Here is a 25,898-nt window from a genome sequence, read left to right on the forward strand (position 1 = left end):
TGACCCAGTTATTGCACAACTAGGTATTTATCCAAAGGATACATACGGGAGTGCTGTTTCGAAGGAGAACATGTACCCCAATGTTTATAGCATTGCTATAAACAATAGGCAAATTATGGAAAGAGCCCAAATGTCCATTGATTGATGAATGGATAAAGAAGTTTAGATATACACAATGGAATACTACTTGGTGATGAAAAAGAATAAAATCTTGTCATTTGCAACAACGTGGATGGAACTAGAATGTATTATGCTAAGCGAAATAAGTCAGTCAGAGAAAGACAGATATCATATGGTTTCACTCATATGTGGAATTTGAGAAACACAACAGATGAACATAGGGGAAGGGAAGAAAAAATAAGATAAAAACAGAGAGGGAAGCAAACAATAAAAGACTTAAATACAGAGAACAAACTGAGGGTTGCTGTAGGGGAGTTGGGTAGGGGATGGGCTAAATGGGTGTTGGGCATTAAAGAGGGCACTGGTTGGGATGAGCACTGAGTGTAATGTTTAAGAGATGAATCACTAGGTTCTACTCTTGAAGCCAAGACTACGCTGTATGTTAACTAAGTTAATTTCAATAAAAATGAAAGTTAACATACAGTGTAATAGTTTCAGGAGTGGAATTTATTGATTCATCACTTACATAAAACACCCAGTGCTTATCACAAGTACCCTCCTTAATGTCCATCATTCATTTAGCCCATCCCCTGCCCACTTACCCTTCTAGTAACTCTCAGTTTATTCTCTATGGATAGGAGTTTCTTATTGTTTGCCTCCCACTTTCTCTGTCTCTCTCTCTTTTCTTTTTTGAAAAACGATTCATTGTTAAGAGCAGTTTGCAAACCAGGTGCATCTTTAAAGATTCTCTTCTTTAAAACACTCAACTGTCACCCTTTTCAATACAGCAAAGGCAAGTGTCTGCCTATTCCAAAATGGGTTATCAAAGTTCAGATTTATTGGTTAAATTTATGTCAAGGAAAATGGATGATGTATTGTTGGTTTTCTTCCAGGTTGATCATCAATCTTAAGATTGTGTATAAGTGGCCCAAATCCTTTCATTAAAGCTTAGTGCTCAGACAAGGTGGGAGGAGAGACTAGGAAGAGGGGAGGGGAGGCTGACCAAAGAAATATAACCACACCCTATACTTTTAGGAACTCCACCATTCTGAGCTAAGAAAATGTTCTTTCCCAACCCAAATGAATTTTATCCTAGGTGAGACAGAAAAATCTAAACACCTAAAAATCTAGTTTTAATCTTATTCCTGTGTAGTAATATTAGGGTATTAATGTCAGTATTTGTCTCAATCATCAGTGCGTGGTTGTGATTTTTGTTTGGTCTTTTACACAGGGACTATGAATTTTCTACATCATTTCTACATCACTAGGTGGTAGCCTTGTGAACTTATGGCCAGTTGACTATAACTTCTGTTCCCTGAGAAGTAGTATAGTCTGTTGCTTACCACAAACCCTAAGTCCAGGCCTAGGGTCTCATATAGTCTGTTGCTTACCACAAACCCTAGGCCCAGGTCTACTACCAACTAGCTTTGTGAACTTGGACAAATAGCCAGTTTCTGCCCTTCAGTTCCTCATCAGTGAAATGGAGAGACTGGAACCGAATGGGGAGGGAGATGGGAGAATTAAACAGCTTACATTTTTCTTAAGTTTATTTATTTATTTTGAGAGAGAGAGAGAGAGAGGGAGGGAGAGACATGCACAAGCAGGAGAGGGACAGAGAGAGGATGAAAGAGAGAATCCCAAGTAGGCTCCACACTGCCAGTGCAGACCCCCACATGGGGCTCCAACTCACGAACTGTGAGATCATGATCATGACCTAAGCCGAAATCAAAAGTCAGCCACTTAACCGAGTGAGCGAGCCATCCAGTCGCTCCAGCAGCTTACTTTTTATAAAGTGCTTAAAACCTTGCCTGGCATGCACAGTAAGCTTCCTGGAAGTATTAACTGTTTTCATACAGCCAAAGAGAACCCTTAGCTGGGTTTGGAATCTCCTCAGTGCAGACTCAGCATGCAACCATAGGATTGAACTGCTGACCAAAACCAAATCATTGCCTCTTGAATGCATACTTGTTATGGACTCAATGTTTGTGTCCTCCCCAAATTCGTATGTTGAAACCTAATCCCCAGTGTGATGGTATTAGGAGGTAAGGCCTTTGGGAGATGATTCGGTCATAAAGATAGATCCCTCATGAATGGAATTAATGCCCTTGTAAAAGAAACCCCAGAGAGCTCCCTTGCTCTTTTGTTATGTGAGGGCACATGGAATAGACTACTGTCTATGACCAGGAAACAAGTTCTCACCAGACATGGAATCTGCCAGTGCCTTGGTCTTGAACTTCCCAGCCTCCATAACTATGAAAAATAAATGCCTGTTATAAACCACCCAATCTATGGTATTCTGTTATAGCAGCCTGCATGGACTAAAACAAAACTCAAAGATCACGTTTATTAATATTGGAAACTTCTGGACAGATCTCAGGAATACTCAATTATATTTATAGAAATTAAATCCAAAGCTTCTGAGAGACCTGTAAGAGTATTCTAACAGGTACTTCCAGGTTCTTTCATTAGAGCACCATAAATTTGGGTTAAAAAATTAATTATATAGTGCTACTTTGCTGGATAACTTACTTCATTCAAAGTCAGGTCAGTTTTGGCTAAACCTTTGGTCAGAATAGATATGGCCTAGAGCAAGGTTTATCAAGACAGAATCAGGCACAAGGATGCCTTAAATCTATTTTAACTTCTCAGGTGCTCATGTAACCTCTGATCAATTATTTCCAAGGGCTATGTTCTACCTCCTAAGACAGTCCACATCATGTTTAAAGTGACTATTAGAAATTTCTCTAAGCTAAACTAAATTTCATCTCTATTCTTTTGCTTTTTGGGGTTTCACAAAGTAGTCATTTGTATACATAATTAATACTTAGAATATTTAAAGCCAGTTAAAGTAGATTCTCCTAGGGATTATGTACTTGGATCAACTTGTAAGGTAAAACTTTCTTATAATGAAATTTACTCATGAAAATCTTCTAAGTTGCTCACAAAGTAAAATCCTATTAAAGCCTATTTTACCTCCTGGGTTGGAATACTGTTCTTTTGGCTGGTCTGCAAATGTGGTAGTTGACTGGTATTTAGGAGCCAGATCCTATGAAAAATACTTACCTTTATTCATTTGGCAGAAGGGCATATCTCTGAACTTATCCATATGACGCAACATTATGAAATATTTCTTTAGCGTTTTCTATTTTTAAAAAACCCACTTATTATCTTCAATATACTAGGTATTGTGCAAGAGTTGGAACTTGTCTCATATTCCTCACCAATAAATGTGGAAAAATAGACACCTTTTTTAACTGAATGGGGAAGCCTCTCCTGAGATGAAAATGAGATTTAAAGAGAAGATTAAGGAGAAAAAAGTATAACATGAGGGGCGCCAGGGTGGCTCAGTCAGTTGGCCGTCCGGCTTCTGCTCAGGTCATGGTCTCGCGGTTCGTGGGCTCGGGCCCCACGTTGGGCTCTGTGCTGACACCTCAGAGCCTGGAGCCTGCTTCAGATTTTGTGTCTCCCTCTTGCTCTGCCCCTCCCCTGCTTGTGCTCTGTCTCTCTCTGTCTCTTAAAGATAAATAAACATTTAAAAAAATTTTTTTAAGTATAACATGAAAGTGATACTCTACAGAGAAAAATAATTGAAAAAGATGCAAACAACTCTACTGCTGAATCTTGAAAAATGAGTTCACAAACTGTCATCTTCCTGCTTAACTTCTAATGTTATTTCACGAAAATCTGGCTAATCACTGAAGGAACAATGCTTTGCAGAAAATTCCCAGAGTATTTATTTTTAGGAATAAATTCTAAGAAACTCCAAATAATTGCCTTCCTTTAGCAAAATTAAAAAAAAAAAGGTTTTCACCAGGATTAATTGCAGAGATCTTCAAGTGGACTATTCAATGAATCCTTTTAAGATGCCTATTTCTAGGGAAAGAAGTCATTCCAGAAACAGAAACTAGACTTCAGTTCTTCAGTGGCACTGAAAAATATTTTATAAGTTGTCATAAAGCAAGAGCAACAACAAAAATCTCCAAAACCAATCATAATGGGATCTTCCCAAGTGAGCCATGGCTGACAATTACATCAAGGTTTCTGATGCATCCCTTTGCCATCAGAACAGAGGTGAATTTCGTTAAAATGAAGATCAAAGTATTTCCTTGGTGAGGAAATGGGCTCATTAATGTTCAAAGATTAATGGATATTGAAGAAAATTGAAAAAGGTATTCCCATATCTTTCCTAAGATCTGGTCTGGGTAGGAAGGGCTCATAGTTAGCTGGTGTGTGCATGAACTATAGCGTTGTTTTTTTTTAAGGTAGTGGTAAAAGTACTACCTTCTGTCCAAGTGGATTCCTCTATCATTGAAGACAAACTACAATAGTTTTGCCAAAATTAGGCAATTGGAAGTGCAGAAAATATAATGTGGAACAGCACTGAATCTTAAAATCTTACTAACTGCTATTTACTTCGTGACCCTGAACAGTCATCGGCTTTCATTCCCTTTTCAATTTTAAGGGACAGGAAAGGGATCAAATAAATGTGAACTTCAAAAAGCATTGTATGAACTATAAAGGACTACAAAGATTTAGACAATTCAGAGAAAAAGTCTAGTGTGAACCTTTTATTTTGACAAAACAAATTTTTACAAATTATACACTCTAAACTCCCAAGTTTCACTCATTTAAAATATAAGAGATGAGGCATCCTGGACTCCCAAGATTTCAGGCATGAATAAAACAGTACCAGATTTTCAATTTATATAAGCTAGTTGCATTTTACATACCATAAAAGTGAAGAGAATTGTGACAAGCATTCACTAGTTTCAAATGTACCTATAAGACACGTGGGCAACTTGGGTTTTTTAACCACACAGCTTCCTATTAACAAATATCTAAGTAATTGACATATATATTTCCATTAATGGCAGACACAACTCCACAAAATCAAATTATATGAATAATTTGCTTTTAATAATCTCAACTTGGAAACTGAAAAATTAGAGGAATGTATAGTTAAGTAGCTGAAAATGTTATACTTATGGCACACAAGCACATCATGACAAGGAATGCTAGAAGTTGTTCCCCTCAGGAATGAATTTGAAAATTTAAAGTATATTTTATTGAGAAGCTAATATCCTTAGTGTGAAAATCAGGTTAAATGAAGTGTTGACTCAATCTCTAAAGATCCAGTAAATTATAGATTTTGTGCAATTAGTTACTAACATACACATTTCAAGATTAACACTGATTTCAATAGAACATTTAGATGGTTCTGAAGTATCTACTTTTTATAGTTCACTTTAACTACACATGTCAATGAAATGTAAGATTCCTCAGTGGGAAGTTATAAAGCTTGTGAGGCACTAACTACAGGTAATATGTATATGATTCAGAACAAATGGCTGCTTTTCACCTTCAAAGAGCCCCCTTTTAATTTATACAAAATTAGACTGTTTTTACCCACATGTATGCATAAAAGTGCTTGTCAAATGTACACAGTCCATTTCCATAATCCTAAAACAAAACAGGCACACAAATGGATAATAGTTTATATGTTTTATGTGAATATTTTTGATACACCTTTAAACAAATTCAATTGCTATCTAGAGAGGTGTAACAAACTTGGTACAAATTTCTTTGACTTGGGAAAGTAAAGATCTAAGAACTCTCTAAACTCTGCAATTCAGTTTGATTCATATACTGGTTCACTCACTCTGCAAGCTGTTAACTCACTCCTTAATCTCTAGAGGCTGCAGGTACTTATGTTTCAGCAATTATGAGACCAAAAAGACTAAGGGAGAAGGACTTGTTAGAATTAGTCTCCCACAAAATAGTTTTGAATCTAGTTACAAATTGATTTAATATGCTTGTGAGTTAAATTTTATAATAATTATAAAGACATTTACTCTAACAAATTTGAATGAAATGTAATTAAGGACTACACCCTTAATTTTAATGAAAGGCATTTTTCATTTACATACAAAGGAATTCAATAGCCAGCAGCATTTAAATAAAGATATAGTTCCATCTCTTCTCTTTTCCCTTTTATAAAGTGCTATTTTTAACTGGGTAGATTTACTATCCAGCTTTTCAGTAACTTCACTGTATGTCTCTAATAGATTCAAGGAAACACTGAAAAATTCAAAGTCCTTAGTATTAGAAATATTTGCAAACATTGCTACAAAGCACAGACTATGAATGTATTTTATGAATAAAATAAAAAGTGTACCTTATGTGAGAATCATTAAGTTGATTTAATAATTACTTCACAGAAGCATAAGCTGACTAGCATTTATACCAATTTTTGCTAGTCCTCTAAACCAGAAACAGCTTCTGTAGGCAATTCAACTCTAAGCACCACCAAATAGGGTCATGTCAAATAGAACAAATGATCCCCAGAATAAAAACTCTGACAAATTTAGACTGTTAGACTAGCAAAACAAATTACTGAGAATCAGAACCAGAGGCAACATTTTACTTAAAAGTACCATAGGTCATCAAGTGTTTTCTTTAAATAAAATTTTGTGTAGTTATTAATAATGTACCTTAACACTAAGTGCAGTGGTCTTAGAGACAGTTAAAAGAAAACCAGAGTACAGATTAACTTAAAAGTGAATGCTGCCTATTTCTTTAGTTCAGTAATTAAAGTTGAAATTGCTATTTAAAAAATAGCTGAGCACTACCTAATACAAACAGGATACCATTTTTACTCACATTATTCTGTAAATAGCTTTTTGTATTTCAACTTTGACCTGACCTTCAGTAGTATCTCTACTGTATCTACTCTAAAGGCAAATGCAATTAGTAAAAAACAAAAAACAAAAATCAGGGCAGTATGTAGTTTTGTTCACACTTAAAATTTCATTACAATTTGCATTTCTTGTCACTCTTGGAAGAGTAACCACTTTTAAAAACAGAAACATAAAAGTGTAACATTCCTTACTTTGCATGGCATCCAGTAATGGTAAAATCAAAGGATCCCTTAATCATCAATTCTGTACACCCAATTTAAATACATTTCCAGTCCTCAGAAACAGGGACTCCAGGGCAGAGGGGTGGCATATGGAAAAGAGGCCTAGGGCAAGGTTTGATGAAATCACTTGGAAATTTACTTCACCCAGAATGCTAGGTTATGGTAATTCCTCCCACCCATTCCAACTTCCCAAGCCAGAATGCAGAATTTAACCTCTTATCTGGTCTTACTTTCTTGCCTACTCCTAGTATTCTATTCCTGAAAACAAATAAACCTAGAATTTTCTAAAAGAAATTATTTTTTACCCAAATACATTGGACTTCGGTCTCAATTTGAATGAAGATGAGTGGCTTTTAAGAGCCCGGTCCTCCTCTTCCTCCTCTCCTTCCTCCAGTAGCTGCTCTGGGTCTCTGAAAGAGGGTGTAGTGTGGATGATCTGGGTTCGGAAGCGGATTTTGTTGAGTCTGGGTTTTATTCGTCCACTAGAGCTGCCGGAGGCCTTGCGACCTGGATCCTTTGCTTTGCCTCCAGCCCATCCCTCAGTCAAGTGGTGGTGGTGGTGGTGATGGTGATGGTGATGATCCCCTCCATCCTCTAAGACATGTGAGAGTTTGTAGGTGATGAGGTGTGAAGGCAGCACCTTTGAAAGCCTCCATCGCCCACCCCCGCTGCCAGTGGCACTCTCTCCATCATCCTCATCCAGGGCTCCCACCAGGTTCTTGATCTCCTCAGCGATGCTCTGACTCAGGTATTGAGAGGCCTTTTTCCCACTGTAGTCCCTAATGTCCACGTCTGCGTCGTAAGCCCCCACCAGCAACTTCACCACCTCCACGTGCCCGTGCATGGCAGCTAAGTGCAGGGCAGTGTAACCTCCGCTCGTCCTGGCGTTAATGTTCACTGGCAGCTGGTGTTTGTTAGCGAAGTTGACCAGCATGGCCAGGAGCTCCTGTCTGCCATGCTTGGCGGCCCAGTGCAGGCAGGTGAAGCCAGTTATGAAGTCCCTCTTGGCCAGCAGGCCGGGCTCACAGGTGAGCAACCCTTCCAGGCTATCCCACTTGCCGTCAGAGGCTGAGAGCATCCAGGCGTGTTCCAGAGGGTCCAGCGTCACGGAGCCGCCACCGCTGCTCTCCTCCTCTGCCGACGACGAAGCGACGGATGCGCTGTCTGAGTCGCCCCCGCCTTTGCCGCGTCCTCCCCCAGAGGAGGTCCCCGCGCTGCTGCCCCCAGGACAGACGCTCCTCTTCAGCTGCGGTGAGCTGCCCATCACAAGGTCCCTAAGGTTCTGGCGCGTAGATTTTGGGGTGGTGACGCCACCGCCGGGGGAGTTGCCCGCGTCCGTCTCCTCGCAGCCATGGGGTGGGGGCTCTAGGTCCTCGCTGGGCCCGGGGTCCGGTCCCCGGGGGGAAGGCTGGACCTCGCGCTGAGAGCTTTTCCTCCGGGCCCCGCCGCTCAGTGGCGGCCCGCTCAGGGTGTCGCCAGTGAGGCTTGGCGGCCCAAGCGCGGCAGCCGGTGTCTCCCCATGGCTCTGCTCGCAGTCTGGACCCGAGGACGCCTCGGGAGACGCCACCTCTGGGCACAAGCCGCCTTCCTGGGTCTCGACCCGGCCGTCGGGCGTCCTTGGGGCGCCGCTACTGGACTCTGGCTCTACGGTCACCGAGATGCTGGGCAGGTCACGCGAGGGCGCAGCTTCTGACTGGGGGGGTCCCTCGCAGAACCTCTTTTTAAGGTGCACGTACTTAGAGCCGTCAGCAGGGTCGGTGCGCACCGTGGCCACGGCATTGACCAGTTCCTTGAAGAGAGCGCGGGCGCGGGCGCGCTGCTCCGGCTCGCCGCCCAGAGAACCTCTGAAGTGCTGCACCAGCTCGGCGTGTCGGGCCCGGCCCCCGCGCTCCGCGAGGAAACGCAGCACGGCCTCTGGGCTGAGCTCCACGGGCCCCTCCATCCGTGGCCGCCCTGCTCCTCCCGCGGCGGGTGGCTCAACCCGGCCCCATCGCGGCCCGCTTGAAAACACTGGCTTCTGAGGGACGTAGAGTCCAATCGCCTGGCTCCAGTGGATTCTTGCCAGAGCGTCCTCGTCAGGAGACGCCGCCACCGCCTCACTGGGGCCGCGCCCCTGGGGAACACCCCCGCCCCCCCCACAACCCCGCCCCTACGGCTTCACCCCGCCCCCCCAAGACCGCCCACTTCCGGTCCCTGCGCTGGCCGCTGGCGCTGCTTCAGGCCGGCCGTCGGCGGGCACGCCCCCCGTCCCATGGCCCGCCCACTTCCGGCCTTAGCGCGGGCCGGCAATCACTGCACCCACCCGCCGCCTGCTGGCTGAGTATTTTTCCGCGCGTCTTTCTCCTAAGGTCCTGAATCTCTTCCAGTCACTCTCCCTCCGCTCTGGTTTGTCGTCTTCTGAGGCGTCGAGGGGATACTCCTGAGAGAGGCTCCCTTCGCGCACGCGCGCAACTATTTGGCGCGGTTAATTAATGTCGCGCGCCCTGCCTGGCGGGGCCTTAGCCCTCTGGCTTTCTGCCCTCGCGTCACTGAGGCCACTAGACTTGGCCCCTCCCCTTTCCCCGGACACCCCTACCCCCCCTCTCCCGCGGAGGCTGGCCTCGCCCGTTACACCGCCTCCGGTCCGCGCCCCGCGCGTTCAACTCTTCCCGGCGCCCCTTTGCTCCCTTCGCGGTCGGGACGCTACGCTCGGGGGCCCGGGCTGAAACCCCACTTCGCTGAGACCCCAGCCTCCGCTCAGCTCCCGCTCGGGACCATGACCTCTGAGGTGGCGCGGCATCTGGTGAGTCCCTGTCGACTCCTCACGACCCCTCCGCTGCCAAGCGCTGCCCCCTCCACCCTGGGCCCGACTCCCCGGGCCGCCGCCCCGCCTTTCCCAGGGTCCCAGCGTAACTTCCTCAGTCCGGAGCTTGGGGCCCCTTAACACAGTCAGGCCCCGTCCAGTCGTGGCCGGGATTGTGAGCCGCGCCGCTCCTCAGCTCCCATTGCCCTCTCGGCCGGTCATCCCCAGGCTCCCGAGGTCGGATGATCCGACCCTGCTGGGAGAAGGGATTCTCTCTTAGCGCGGGAGGCAGGGAGCGGGGCTGTTCCCGCTGCCAGAAGCGGGGGCACAGGGCGGACTCCCCAGCCTCCCGACCCCACGTTGCTGGAGTGGCTGGGAGTTTTTTGCACGGCTTCTCTGTCTAGCCAAAAGTTAAATCTGAAACAGCGGTTGTGGATCCATCATTTTTGTAACGGTTTTGGAGGCACAGATTAATGCAATAGTAGTGTAATATTTTACATCTGTATACTCTTCCCTTAGTCTTTACGATTTGAGCCTTTTTTTGTTTTTGTTTTTTGCTTTGGCACCCTTGAACCTTAAAATGATGTATGTGACAAATTTGTTCAATGTTTTATACTTTTTTTTTTTTTTTTTACTTTGGAGGGAGAGAGAGCAGGGGAGAGGAGCAGGGAGAGAGAATCTTACCCAGACACGCTGCTCAGCTCTGGCCCGAGGCAGAACTGGATTCCAGGACCCTGGAATCATGACCAGAGAGGAAGAGTGGCATGCTCAACCACTGAGCCACCCAGGCACCCACAATATTTTATACTTTTAAAATCACTTATATATTTACCTCACTTGATATAGTAAGCCAGTGGTTCCCAAAGTGTGGTCACAATTATTTTTGTAACAATACCAAGCTGTTATTTGCCTTTTTCACACTCTTGCTGTTATGAGTGTAAAACGAGTTTTCCAGAGGCTACATGATGTGGAATGACCTCACCATTCTGAGGGCTAATGTGTGTACTTGTCCTTTAAAAAAATTTTGTTTAGAGGTGCCTGGGTGGCTCAGTCTCTGGGACTCTTGGTTTCATCTCAGGTCATGATCTCATGGTTGCCCGCCCCCCCCCCCCCCCCTTCCGTGTTGGGCTCTGCACTGACAGCATGGACCCTGCTTCGGATTCTGTCTCTCTCTTCCCCTCCCCTGCTTGCTGTTTTTGTTTCTCTCTCAAAATAAATAAACTTAAAAAAATAAGAAATTTCTGTTTTAATTAATAACACTGTAAATATTAATGGTTGTAAGCCAGGTAAGCAAAAGCTCTATGTGGGCCCGAGACCAAAAAGTTTGGGAATTACTGGTCTAAGCTCTTAAATTAGATTGTAGAAACAGAGTTCAGATTGTAGCCTGAGAGATTAGGTGATGTGTGGAAAGTTACACAGCCAGTTTCTTTGATACATCCTGGACAAGGATTTTTCTCCCTGATTCAGCCCAGGTCTCTGGACACTCTAGTCACATGTTTAGAGAAATATCAGTTTTTCTGTCTGAACTGCATTACAGTTGCTTTGTGTGCATGTGTGGGTGAGGAAAATATTTTATAAACTCATTCACAGTCATCTTCAGAATTAAACTTGAGCTGAAGAGATCACTTCATTTAATTGGTGTTGGATTGCTTGTCAACTGCTGTACTTATTTTGCAATAGTAAGTGTACTTTTATTTTCTAATTAAACTTTTTATTTTGAAGTAATTGAAGATTCAGGTGCAGTCTTGCAGTTAAGAGATAATGAGATCCTCTGTACCATTTATCCAGTTTTTTTTTAATAATAACATCTTGTAAAACCATAGTACAAGACCACAACCAGGACGTTGCCATTGATACTGTGAAGGTAAATTTCCATCATCACAGCATCCCACAGGTTTCCCTTTTATACCACATCCACTTCATTTCCACCTCACTTCCTCCTTAACCCGTGACAACCACTAATCTGTTTTTTATTTCTATAATTTTCTCATTTCAAGACTGTTATATAATGGACTCATATAGTATATAACCTTTTGGAATTGGATTTTTTTTCATGGAGCAAAATTCTCTGGAGCTTTCATCCAGGTTGTTGGATGTATCATTGAGTTGCTCCTTTTAATTGCTGAGTAGTATTCCATGGTATGGATATACCACCTTTGTTTGAAGGACATCTGGTAGTTCCATTGTTGGGCTACTATGAAGGAGGCTTCTATAAACATTCCAGTATAGTAATATATAATGTCACCTAATGAAAACATAAGTCTTCAGTGGATGGAACTGGAGGGTATTATGCTAAGTGAAGTAAGTAAGGCAGAGAAAGACAGATACCATATGTTTTCACTACTTAACAGAAGACCATGAGGGAGGGGAAGGGGAAAAAAAAAGTTAGAGGGAGGGAGGGAGGCAAACCATAAGAGACTCTTAAATATTGAGAACAAGCTGAGGGCTGAGTGGGGAAAGTAGGGGATGGGCATTGAGGAGGGCACCTGTTGGGATGAGCACTGGGTGTTGTATGGAAACCAATCTGACAATAAATTATATTTAGTATATATATAAAAAAAGAAAACATAAGTCTTTAATACTCTGGGATAAATTGCCAGGAGTGTAGTTGCTGGGTCACATGGCAGTTGCATGTTTAGTTTTAATGAGAAACTGCTAAACTGTTTCCCAGAGTTTCTGTACTGTTTTCCATTCCCACCAGAGATGTTATGAGGGATCATCAGCATTTAGTGTTCCTATTTTTTATTTAGACGTTCTGATAGGTATATATGTATGTATGTATCACAGGTATGTGGTTTTAATTTGCATTTCCCTAGTGGCTAATGATATTAGCATCTTTTCATGGGCTTGTCATCTGCATATTCTCAAGTGAAATGTCTCTTCATTTCTTTAGCCCATTTTTGAATTGGATTTTGTTTACTGTTGATTTTAGAGTTTTCTTTTTAAATATGTTCTGGATGCTAGTCCTTTCTTGATACATAGTTTGCAAATGTTTTCTCAGTCTGTTGTGTTGTTGTTGTTGTTGTTGTTGTTGTTGTTGTTGTTTCATCCTCTTAACAGAGTCTTTTGCAGAGCAAAAATTTTCAATTTCGATTAAATCTATTTTATGTTTTTCCTCCTATGGATTATACTTTTGGTGTCAAGTCTAAGAGCTCATTGCCTAACCCTAGATCTCAAACGTTTTCTTATTTTTCTCCTAAAAATTTTGTGGTTTGTGTTTTACATTTAAGCCCATGACCCATTTTGAGTTAATTTTTGTATAAGGTATAAGACTTAGATCAAGTGTAACTTTTTGGCCTACGGATGCTCCAATACCGTTTATTGAAAATGTTGTCTATCCTCTATTGAATTGCTTTTGCCCTTTGCCAAAAAACCATTTGAACATACCTGTGTGGATCTATTTCTGGGTTCCCTATTAGCACTAGCACATAGTCTTGATTCTTGTAGCTATGTAAGTTTTGAAATAGAGTAGACTTATTCCTCTCACTTTATTCTTATTTTTTCAGAAATTATTTTGGCTATTCTAGTTACTGTGCCTTTCATTATAAGTTTTAGAATAGTCTTGTCTATATCTACAGAGAATTTTGGTAGGATTTTGATAGGAATTGTATTAAATCTGTATATCAATTTAGGGAGAATTGAAGTCTCTACTATGTTGAATCTTCCAATTTATAGACATGGTATCTCTTCCAATTTCTTTATATTTTCTTTCATTTCTTTCATCAGCATTATGTAGTTTTCAGCATACAAGTCCTGTATGTTTTACTAGATTTAAACCCATTTCATTTTTTAAGCAATTGTAAATTGTATTGCATTTTTAATTTTATTGTCCACATATTCAGTGTTAACATGTGGAAATACAGTTGATTTTTGTATGTTTATCTTGTATCCTTTGACCTTACTGAATTCATTTATTCTAGGAACTGGGATTCCTCCTAGATTCCTTGGGATTTTCTTCATAGAAAATCTTGTCATTTACACATAGAGACAGTTTTATTTCTTTCTTTCTAGTCTGTTTGCCTCTTGCTGCCTTATTTATGCTGGTTAGGACTTGTAACATTATTTGAATAAGAGTGGTGAGAACAGACATACTTGCTTTGTTTGTGATGGGGGGAAAACATTCAGTCTTTTATCACAGATGTAGATTTTTTTGTAGATGTTCTATCAAATTCACAAGGGATTTTGGTCTGTAGGTTTTTGTATTGTCTTTATTTAGTTTGGTATCAGGGTAATAATAGTTTCATAAAATTAATTGGGAAGTGTTCCCTCCTTTTTCTGGAAGAGACTGTATGTATAGTATTGGTGTTAATTCTTCCTTAAATGTTTGATAGACTTCTTTAGTGAAACCATCTGGGCGTGGAGATTTCTTTTTTATAGTTTTAAAATTACAAATTTAATTTCCTTAGTTGTTATGTGGCTATTAATATTATTTCATATTGGGTGAGTTGTGGTAGTGGGTGGTTTTGTGATCCATTCCTTCTAAGTTGTTATTTTTATGTGTATGAAGTTGTTAATAATATTCCCTTATATTGATGTCTTTGGGGCCTGTAATAATATTCCCTGTTCCATTTCTTTTTTTTTTTTGAATTTTAATGTTTTATTTGTGTGAGAGAGAAAGGATGTGGGTGGAGGGGAGGGGCAGAGAGAAGGGGGTGGAGTGGGGACAGAGGATCTGAAGCTGGCTCTGCACTGTCAGCAGAGAGCCTGGATGCTGGGCCTGAACTCAGAGTGTGAGGTCTTGACCTGAGCCAAGTCAGACACTTAACCACCTGAGCCACCCAGGCATCCCTCCCTGTTCCATTCCTAATAGGGTTATATTGTGTCTTCTGCCTTTCTTGGTCAGTCTTGTTAGAAGTTTGTCAATTTCATTCATCTTTTCAAAGAACCTGCTGTGTTACATTGATTTTTCTCTGTTGTTTTTCTATTTTATTTATTTATTCATTTATTTTAAAGTTTATTTTGAGAGAGAGAGAGAGAGCAGGAGCAGGGGAGGGCAGAGAGAGAGAGGGAGACAGAGGATCTGAAGCAGGCTCTGTGCCTGATGCAGGGCTTGATATCACAAACCGTTAGATCATAACCTGAGCGGAAGTCTGATGCTTAACTGAGCCACCCAGGTGCCCTTGTTTTTCTGTTTTAAATATAACTGATTTATGATCTTTATTTCCTTTCATTTGCTTGTTTTCGGTTTATTTTGCTCTTTTTCTAAGTTTTTACGGCAGACCTCAGATCATTGATTTGAGACTTCCTCGTTTCTAATATATGGACTTGATGGTGTGAACTTTCCTCACAGCATGGCTTTAGCTGTGTCCCACAAATTTGGGTATGTTTTATTTTCATTTTCATTCTACCTTTATTATTTAAAGAGTTATATTAAATCTCGCTTGATACTCAGGTTTCCAGGTTTTTTTTGTTTTGTTTTTTTTAAGAGAAGAGGACATCAAGACTCTGAAAGTTTTGTATTTTGCTGATGGAATCATAGCTGGTGATGGTGAGATCTGCTCTTGGCATATTGTTTCTGCCAGTCTCCAGGATGCCCCTTATTAGTAATTGCATAAGTTTTATTTCAAAAGATCTTGACTATATAGTTATATATTGCTGACTGCGATAATAGATCTTGAAATAACATTAACTACCTTTTCCTTTCTCCTGAGAAAAGCACCTATAAATTCCCACTTACGAAAACTTTTAAATGGTATCCATATTTTTTCAGTTCTTATCTGTATTTGTCATTTCCTCTTTCAGCTGCAATGCTTCAGAACTCTTATGTTTCTTTTTTAGTTATCTTTCAGTGAGGATGTTTGTATCTTAGAGGCTTCCCTCATTTTATTTTCCATTTCAAAGTTGTGATTCTTAATTCTTTACTTTCACGTCTTGGAATTAATGACCACCTCAGTGCCTTGATGTATTTTCATTTCGTCATCTGGAGAGACTTCTTTCCTACTGATCCATATCCTATAATCATTATGGGATAATGAAAGACCAAGTTCCTTTCTCACCTTCTCTAAAACTTTTCCAGAGAATTCTAATCCTCGACAATCTGTCATACTACTTGTTTGCCACTTAGTCACATGCTACCTTGTAATACTTCCTAACTTATGTTTGTATTGTTACTTAACTTTTTGCATCAATTAAATTTTAATGAGCCTTGCATTTTCCCCCTCTATTAAATGATCTGTCTTCAGGAAGAGAGCCTGTAATATTCTTTGTATCCTTCATACCATGATTTTATATTGTTTAGGACAGATGTTGATTACATTTTATATGGAAAATAAGTTCACCTTGAATCATTTTATTCTTGTTCAATGTTAAATGCTTAAATTATGAATTCTTGTAGGTAGCCAGGAGCTATTTCTTAGTCTACATTTATGCTTTCATGAAGCTCCACCTTCATCCAGGCTGGACACAGATAGTGTCATATCTTTTAGGTATTTCCAGACTGATTTTGATCCTAACATAGTCCCAGACTATACCTATTTGTACTGGTATGTATGTATGTATTTCAGTGTGTGGAAGAGGAGGAAGAAGAAGGGTGCTTTTAAAATTTTATATTTTACTACAAATAGATTTTCTCTCTTTAGGAATATGTATCAGACCTCATTTTTAATCATATTAAATATAGCTTTCTCTGCTTAAGATTTTAAGTATTCCTAATATAAAATACCTGATTCTAAAAGCTCTTTTACTGGGAACTTTAATTTTTACAATTTCTTGTCATTTATTGGAAGGAAATTTGATTTAGATGGTGCTGTATTTTAAAAATTTACTTAACACCTTGTAAGATATGTATCTACTACTGGTTTGAAGATCAGGGAAGTAGGAATCACATTTATAGTCTCAATAACATAAATAAAAGATTAAAAACTCATTTTAAATACCTTTAAAATAAATATTATGATGTAGTAGACTGGGATATAGCATTTAGATTTTGTTAGTATTACCTTTAGTAAATATGCATGTTGTGCTCTAATATTCTTCCCATTTTTGAAAATTTGTCTTTGGCAGTTACACTTATTTGAAATTAACTGCTCTTTTTTGCATTTCTTAGCAAGTATAGAGATTTTTCTTTTTTTTTTAAGTTTTTTTTTATTTTGAGAAAGGGGGGCCATGCGTGGGTGAGGGGCAGAGATAGAGGGGGAGGATCCCAAGCAGGCTCCACATTGATAGCTCAGAGCCTGATGAGGGGCTTAAACCCAAAAATGCAAGATCATGACCTGAGCCAAAATCAAGAGTCGAACGCTTAATGGAATGAGCCACCCAGGTACCCCAGTCTAGAGATTTTTCATTGAGGATTTAGCTAAAATAGTTTAAGTATAGTAGAACTCAAAGTTCATTCCAGAACATCTTCTTCTTTTTTTTTCTTAGGAAGACGTCTTTATTGCTAAATTTAATGGACACATTTTATTAGTTATTTAATATTTCAGAATTTCTTGTTGCTGGTCCCTTCTTTAAAACAATTCCTCCCCCTTCAAGATGTCGTAACTGTAGGATTTTCTTTCTGTTTTCTTTTTTAAAAAAATTATTTCCTTATGTTTTAAATTTTATTTATTTATTTATTTATTTATTTATTTATTTATTTATTTTTATATATGAAATTTATTGTCAAATTGGTTTCCATACAACACCCAGTGCTCATCCCAACAGGTGCCCTCCTCAATGCCCATCACCCACTTTCCCCTCCTTCCTACCCCCCCCATCAACCCTCAGTTTTTAAGAGTCTCTTATGGTTTGGCTCCCTCCCTTCTAACTTTTTTTTTTTCCTTCCCCTTCCCCCATGGTCTTCTGTTAAGTTTCTCAGGATCCACATATGAGTGAAAACATATGGTATCTGTCTTTCTCTGTATGACTTATTTCACTTAGCATAACACTCTCTAGTTCCATCCATGTTGCTACAAGAGGCCATATTTCATTCTTTCTCATTGCCCAGTATTATTCCATTGCTTCTTTTAAAGGTGAATTTTGTTTGCCAGTCTTTTTTTTTTTTTAGAGAGAGAGAGAGAGGGAGAGAGAGCAAGCACGAGCTGAGGAGAGGGGCAGAGGGAGAGAGAGAATCTCAAGTGGGCTCCATGTTCAGCTCAGAGCCCCAGTCAGGGCTATATCCCATGACCCTGGGATCACAACCTCAGCCGAAATCAAGAGTTGGATGCTCAACTGACTGAGCCACTCAGGCACCCCTCCCTTGTTTGCCAGTCTTAAAGTTGTTCAGTATTATATTTTGGCAGCCCCCTTTTCCTTCTCTGTTTTGTTCAATTTAAATAATGTTACGTCAGATGTACAGGTTTCCCTTTGGCTCTCTATAAACCATATTATCATAGACAAATGAAGGTGTGTGATTACAGTTTTACCTAGAGAAGTCTTGAGTCCTGGAACAGTGCCAGGTGTCTTAGTACATGATCCCTTTAGACCTTGGTTTGAAGAAACATGGTTACCATATTCTCTCAGTAACCATGAATTGATTACATTGGGAATTCTAGAATTTTCAGTTTCTTTCAGTCTGTTTTTTCAGACACTAGATCATTTTAAGTTACAGAGTAAATAAATTGTTGGGGCAAATTTTAAAAAGTGAACTGGGTATTGAGGCTAGAAAGGAAGGTAAAGGCAAACAGCATGTGAAAGATTTTTGAAATGTATCCTAAGGGAGATACAAGCTGAGGAGAAGGACCCTAGGCTTTAGAATTTCACTTCTACGTCTTTCTCTTATAGGGGAAGATGCTTGAAAACTGAAGTGACAGGAAGTGGTAGTTTCTGTGATAGGAACATGGGAGAGCTAAGGCTGTAGAACCTCTATTAGGGGAGAGGGATAAAGATATACCCTCTCAGCCAAGTTCCATTTAATGCTGTCCCAGGTCTTTTTCCATTTAAGGAATCCTACATAATCTGATACTAAACCTGAGACAACTGACAGATGTAAAAAAGTAAATATATGGCAGTATTTTAGAGATTGCATAGTCATCATTTAGTTAACAAAAGATAGGTCCCAGAAATGCTTATGACCAGACGTAGAAATTAGATAGGAGACACAGGATTATTTGCTGGAATATCAGACTTGAGTAATGTATTAAATTGAAAAATAAACTAAAATAATGCCATATGTTGAACAAAGTAATATATACATAGGAAGAAGAAGGGGCTACCATTGGGAAAGAAAAGTTAATTGTGTTTGAGATTTGGATGTGGGGTAAGACCAGGAGGATGATCTGGCCCTGCAGGTCCTTGCCAGGCATAATGGGTGCTCTAGCCCCTTCAAACTAGTTTCAGACAGCCTATTGTCATATGACCCAGGGATTTACCAAAGAGAAGATGGGAGAACCATGAGACATCTTCTCTGATCTCCTTTTACCTCTCCTCTTAAGAACTAGGTCAAGTTTATCCTACCTTCTGTGTGAGCTATGCTTATAGAGACAGCAAAGAGTCCTGTTATTCTGTTTATTATGATATGTGTAGAAAGGTATTTTGTGAGTCATCTGTATGCTGTTTTTTTCATAGATGAATATAAAATGTGCACAGCAATATTTTCCTTAGTTGAATGTATACCTTTTAGCTGGAATGTTACTTTGCACTGCGGATTAAGCCAGAGATGATTGAATCAGTTTTGAAAATAAAAAGATATCTTTGTTGTTTTTTTTTAAATGTTTATTTATTTATTTTGAGAGAGAGTGAGAGCGAGTGGGGGGAGGGGCAGAGAGAGAGGGAGAAAGAATCCCAAGCAGGCTCTGCACTGACAGTGTGGAGCCCGAGGGAGGGCTCACGAACTGTGAGATCATGACCTGAGCCAAAATCAAGACTTGGATGCTTAACCAACTAAGCCACCCAGATGCCTGAACATGAGATGCCTTTTAATTGTATTTACCAATCAAGAGAAAATTCACTTAAAATTTTTTAAGGTTTTTTTTTTTTTTTTAAACTAAAGTGAACTTTACCCATTATTTTCAATTTCTTTGTACATACTTTTACTTTTTTTAGTGGTCTAGTAATCTTTAAAGATCTTTGCAAAAGTTAAAGTATTCAAGATACATTTTTATATGGTTTTCTCCTTTGCTGCTTTGAGTAAATCCACTGGGGTAATTGGATAATACCAAATGCTAAAGTGCATTCACTGTGACAAGTACTTTAGTTGTAATATCACATTTATCTTCCCAACCCTAGGAGCTCAGAACTGTTATTTTCATTTTGGAGGGATGAGGCTTAACTTTCTCAAATTTTGCTGAGAAGTCTTGTTTTGTTTATGTTGTTGTTGTACCTCCTTGTCCCAGGCCCTCCTACATGGCTTTGGCAGTTATTTAGTGCTCCAACAGTTTGCGTCTGTTGCCACCATAAGCAATTAATTCTAACAGCCTTCTTAAGCCATACATTTATACTGATGTCATGTCAATTCTTCTCTACTGTGACATGGGCCATTGAGATCATTTCTAGGGGATCTCTGTTTTGGGAGAAGACAGGCTGCTTGTCATATGGTAACAGAGATTCTGTTGTATAGAAAAGAAATCTAATTTGCAGTTTCCACCTAACTCTGAGAGCCAAAAGAACTTCATACTGAATTGTAATTTGAGCAATTGGAGAAAATATTTTAATCTCCTTTTGCATTTGCTTATTTTGGTGTATATTTACTTTTTTATTGCTGCTTACAAATTATCATTTGTTGTCTCAATGACCTAGTTTATCCTCACATATTCTAAGTTTTTGTTAGCTTCTGCTTTCTTGTGAATTGATTACTTATGTTTAGTTAGAAAATTTTGTTATATCTTCATAAATTAAGCTTTTTTATTGAGGTATAATTTATGTGTAGTGAAATTTACCCTTTTTTATTATAAAGTCTTAGGAGTTTTGATGAACACATATAGTTGTGTGTAACTACAACTATAATCAAAGATATAGAACATTTCTATCACCATTTCCATCCCCTGTTATTCCTTTGTGCTTCTTTGTAGTCCTCCTCCATCTCTGACAATCACTGATCAGTTTTCTGCTCCTGTTGTTTTGCCTTTACCAGAGTGTCCTACATATGGAATTATTGTAGCCTTGAGCTGGCTTCTTTCACTGAAAGCAATACTTTTGAGATTTGTCCATGTTGTTGCATGTTCCTTTTTATTGCTGAGTAGTACTCCATTGTATGGATGTATCACAGTTGAGTTTGTTCATTCTTTATTTGAGGAATACTTGGGCTGTTTCCAGTTTTTAACAGTTTTGAATAAAATCACTGTGTACGTTCACATACAGGCTTTTATGTGAATATAAGTTTTTTATTTCATCTGGGTTGATATCTAGGAGTAAGATTGCTGAGTAGAATGGTAGGTATGTATTTAAGAAGCTGTCAAACTGTTTTCCGAAATGTTTGTACCAATTTGCCTTCCTAACATTAATGACTGAGAACCCTTGTTGCTCTGCATCTTTGCCAGTATTGTTAGTTTTTTAAAAAGTCATTTTTATAGGTATATAGTCATATCTTGTAATTTATTTGGCTTTATCTAATGAGTGATGATGTTGAGCTACTGTCATTTGCTTATTTGCCATCTCTGTATTCCTGGTGAAGTATCTGTTCAAATATTTTCCCATTTTTAAAATTAAGTTATTGTATAATTATTGAGTTGTACAAGTTTTAAAAAGATACGTTTTTCATATTCCTTTATGATATAAATAATTTACAAATGTTTTATCAATCAAAGTATGTGTCTTGAGTTTTCATTCTCTTAACAGTGTCTTGAAGAGCAGAAGCTTTTTTGGTTTATTAGGTTCAATTTATCATTTTTTTCTTTTATGGATCATGCTTTTGGTGTGGTAGCTAAGAAGTTTTTGTCTAACCTAAGGCCACAAGGTTTTATGTATACAATCTGTTTTGAGTTAATTTTTGTATATGTTACCAGGTTCCTTTTTTGTTTTTGTTTTTGTTTTTTGGGGGGAGATATTGGAATCTTAATTATTCTGGCACCATTTTAAAATTTTTTTTTAAATGTTTATTTTTTTTTGAGAGACAGAGACAGAGTGCAAGTGAGCGAGGGGCAGAGAGAGAGAGAGAGAGAGAGAGAGAGAGAATCCAAAGCAGACTCCAGGCTCTGAGCTGTCAGTGCAGAGCCTGATGTGGGGCTTGAATTCATGGACTTCGATATCATGACCTGAACTCAAATCTGATGCTTAACTAACTGAGCCACCCAGGCGTCCCTCTGGTACCATTTTTAAAAAACACTATCCTTTCCACATTGAATTGCATTTGCACCTTGTTGGAAATCTACCTCCCCCTCTCCTTTGACTGCTCTGGCTCACATCACTCTCTTTCCTTCATGATATTGACCACACTTTGCTTTCTTGTTTAACTGCCTCCTCTTCATTAAGCTCCTTGAGAGGAGGAGGTTTTGTATGGGACCAAGGATAGAAAGGGTATCCAAGCAGAGGTAATGATAATTGCTGGGGTAGAAATTTGGCATGTCTGAAAACATGCCAAAAGGGGTCATCAAAAACAACATGAAGCTGCAGAAATAGATGGTGGTCAAATCCTGTAGGGCCTTAGTGAGGCCATAGTACCAAAGGAGACTATGGTCTAGGACAAAAGGATTGGCATAGAGAGGGAACAGGGCATCATCACACTGCGATACTCCTTTTTGCCAAAGTGTATAAAAGAGCGGCAATAAAAAATTTCATTTATTTATTACCTGTGTCATGTTTCACAGCTCCCTAAAGAGTTCTGCCCACTGCTTTTCTTGGGTTAAAATGGATTAAGCCTTCCTTACGTATTGGTTATTTTAGTCAGAATATAGTAATGTTTTACTAAATTTACATGTGACTAAACTTTTCCCAGAGGAGATTTGCGAGAGCTACGTTTCAAGGATTCCTGTCACTAATGGATACCTCTTGTAGCACAAAACCTGGAGATGGCCTGGTTGACCCTTTACTCCTCATTGCCACTTCCAGATCATTCTCCTCTCCTCCCTAAACATTCTCTCTTGACTTTCAATCAGCTATCCCACTGTATACTCACTATCTCTCTGTTACATTCATCTCTGAAACTTATCTGCCTCCATGCTTGATGGTGTAGGTACTGGCTCCCTGTGATTCTCCAACATTAGATCTGTGGTAATTCTATGGGATTTCAGTATCCACATGGATTATCCTTTCAGTACCCTGCCTTTCAGTTTTTGGCCTCTTCTCCTTCAATGTCTTGTATTCTGTTCCCTGCTTTCACCTGTCCTTCTTGTGGTTAATATCTTGACCTTGTTATTCCCTGTAAATGCGGCCCCTCCAGGCAGTCCACTCAGCCACACCTCCTACCTTTTCTGTTTACTCCCTGTGGTACCAAGTCCCACAATTCTTTGACCTGACCTGTTGTTCCTACTACCTTTTCCCTTCCTTCATGTCTTCCATGCTCTTTCCCCTTTTTGCCCAGTTGTAAGTCCTTCCTCATAACATTTATAGTCATTTCCTTGCGTGTCTCAGTTCCCTTCCTTGCTTCATCATTCTCCACTGGCAAAAGCCACACACAGTGAAATTATACTATCTCCAGACTCTGCTCATGCAGCCTCACAGCTGAATAAGATTGAGGGTAATCATGCTGAATAGTCTCACTCTTAAGTCATGACCACTGGACTCCGGAGGCCTTGGTGCTGCCTGAAAATTGTACCACATTTTCTTCATTTATTTGCCCTCTAATTCTTCTAGATTAAGGATCTTCTAGATTAAGGGTTTTCTTTATAGGGTCAAATAGTATTTTCAGCGTTGTAAGCCAGATGGTCTCTCACAACTATGCAACTCTGTTGTGGCCTGAAAACAACCACACACAATATGTAAAGGAATGATAGTGGCATACTCTCTCCTCCCCCAAAGGCTTTCTTTACCTGTCTTCCAGGATTCCACATATATCTGGATTTCTTTCACCCTCTTTGGCTGATCTTTCTCAGTCACTTAGACTGGTTGCTCCTCAGTTCCCCAGCCTTTAAATGTTGGAGTTCCCCCAGCGTTCACTTCTGTGATCCCTTTTCTTTTCTAAATACCTTTTACTCCGTGGGTGATTTCATCTCTTCCTGTAGCATTGACTACTTGCCATGTACTGATGACTTCAGAATTTTCACCTGTGATCTAGAGATCCTTCACTCTCAACTTGTCTATCCAGCTACCTACCTAGTACCTCCACTTCAGCATCTAATAGGCATTTCCAATTTAATATGTTTCAGAGAGAACTCCTGACCTTCCACAGTCCTCATTCTATTGTCTTCCCAGTTCCAGTAAGTGGAAGCTCCCTCCTCCATGTTGCTCAAATAAAAAACTTGGAAACCATTCTCTATATCTCTTTACATCCCACATTGAACATTCAACAAGTTCTAATTTTTTTTTAATGTTTGTTTATTTTTGAGAGAGACTGAGACAGAGCTCACGTTGGGGAGGAGCAGAGAGAGACACACACACAGAATCCAAACCAGGCTCCAGGCTCTGAGCTGTCAGCACAGATCCCAATGTGGGGCTCGAATTCACAAATGGTGAGATCATAACCTGAGCCAAAGTCGAAGTCTTAACCTACTGACCAGCCAGGTGCCTCTCAACAAGTTCTACTTTTGAGGTAGATCCAGAATTTAACCATGTCTTACCTCTTACATCATTCACATTCTGCCATGATCTCTTTTCTTGAATTAACATAGTAGCTTCTTAACCAGTCTACCTGTTTCTGTGTTGCCATTATTTTTTTGAATTTTTAAATTTTATTTAAATCCAAGTTAGTTAACATATAGTATATTAATTTCAGGAGTAGGATTTAGTGATTTATCACTTGCATATAACACCCAGTCCTCATCCCAACAAGTACTCTCCTTAGTGCCCATCACCCATTTAGCTCATTCCCCCTACCCAACACCCCTCCAGCCAGCCTCAATTTGTTCTCTGAATTTAAGAGTCTCTACAGTTTGCCTCCCTCTTTTTATCTTATTTTTCCTTCCCTTCCCCTATGTTCATCTGTTTTGTTTCTTAAATTCCACATATGAGTGAAATCATATATTTATCTTTCTCTGACTGACTTACTTCACTTAGCATAATACACTCTAGTTCCATTTGCCTTGCCATTCTTTAGTCTACTCTCAACATAGTAGCTGTAGCGAACTATTTAATACAAAGAGAAATCATGTCTTTCTTATGCTAAAAACTCTTCAAAGCCAGTCCTTACATAATTTGGCTCTCATTTCTCTCTGACCCCTCTGCATCTCCCTTCCTCCCCTGCAGCCACCAGCCACATTGGCCTCCTTGATGTTCCTCATACCAACAGCAACATCTGCCTCAGGATCCTTGCAATGGTTTAATTCCTTCTGCCTGGAATGCTCTTCCTCCAGATAGCCCCTTCATCTGCTCTCCTCCCTTAACTCCTTCAGGTCCCCTAACTCCTACGTCTTCAGGACATACTTACCACCTTTCCAGTTAGGCCTTCTCTAACCTCAGGGCACCTGGCTGGCTCAGTCAGTAGAGCATGCAACTCTTGATCTCAGGGTTTCGAGTTTGAGCCAACGTTGGGTATAGAGATTACTTAAAAAAAGTAAAATCTTTAAAAACAAAACCAAAATGATCTCTCCTCACTCATGCCACCTCCACATTTCCTGTCCCCCTTTCTTGTCTTATTTTTCTTTATTGTGTTTATTATTCTCTTTTATTAGCAGTGTCTGCTTTATGCCTGTCTTTCCCTAACTGGAATGGAAGCTCCCTGATGGCCAGGACTTTTTTCTGTTTTGCTCAGTTATACTTCCCCCATACCTAGGATAGTTCCTGGAACATAGTAGTCATTCAATACATACCTTTTGAATAAATGCATTTTTATAGATATTTGAAAAATACTTATATTCTATTAGTCTCTGTTAAATTCACATAAATGATAATATTAATGGTTATCAAGAAGAAAAGGTAGTATTCTCTTCCCTCTAAGAATCAGACTCCAGGTGTTTGTCCATATGCATAAATAATCTGTAACCATGGTGTCAATACAGTTTTATATTCTTATTTTGCTACTTAATATCACATCATGTCATTAACCTTAATTTTCATAACTATCATTTCCAATTTTTTGTAAAAAAAGTATTTCAACATAGACTTATATGGAACTTCTTCCTTTTTTTAAAA

The 25,898-nt window shown here is 39.8% G+C and overlaps 2 protein-coding genes across 5 annotated transcripts in view; one reads left to right on the plus strand and one right to left on the minus strand.

Moving 5' to 3' along the window:
* Positions 1 to 4,673: 4,673 nt before the first annotated feature.
* SOWAHC (sosondowah ankyrin repeat domain family member C) lies at positions 4,674 to 9,133 on the minus strand. Its single transcript, XM_042931816.1, has one exon. It carries the CDS (start codon positions 8,979 to 8,981, stop codon positions 7,341 to 7,343), a length of 1,641 nt encoding a protein of 546 aa, XP_042787750.1. The 5' UTR covers positions 8,982 to 9,133; the 3' UTR covers positions 4,674 to 7,340.
* A 244-nt stretch (positions 9,134 to 9,377) lies between these two features.
* SEPTIN10 (septin 10) overlaps positions 9,378 to 25,898 on the plus strand; it is a 65,362-nt gene continuing 48,841 nt past the window's right edge. The window contains exon 1 of one of the 4 annotated variants that reach the window (XM_042931817.1): positions 9,378 to 9,821. In XM_042931817.1, coding sequence (XP_042787751.1) covers positions 9,795 to 9,821 — 27 coding nt within the window. In that variant the 5' untranslated portion in view covers positions 9,378 to 9,794. The remainder of the gene's footprint in view (positions 9,822 to 25,898) is intronic. The other 3 variants (XM_042931819.1, XM_042931818.1, XM_042931820.1) reach the window with 3 other exon arrangements.

This window comes from Panthera leo, chromosome A3, assembly GCF_018350215.1.
Source record: "Panthera leo isolate Ple1 chromosome A3, P.leo_Ple1_pat1.1, whole genome shotgun sequence".
Lineage (NCBI taxonomy): Eukaryota > Metazoa > Chordata > Mammalia > Carnivora > Felidae > Panthera > Panthera leo.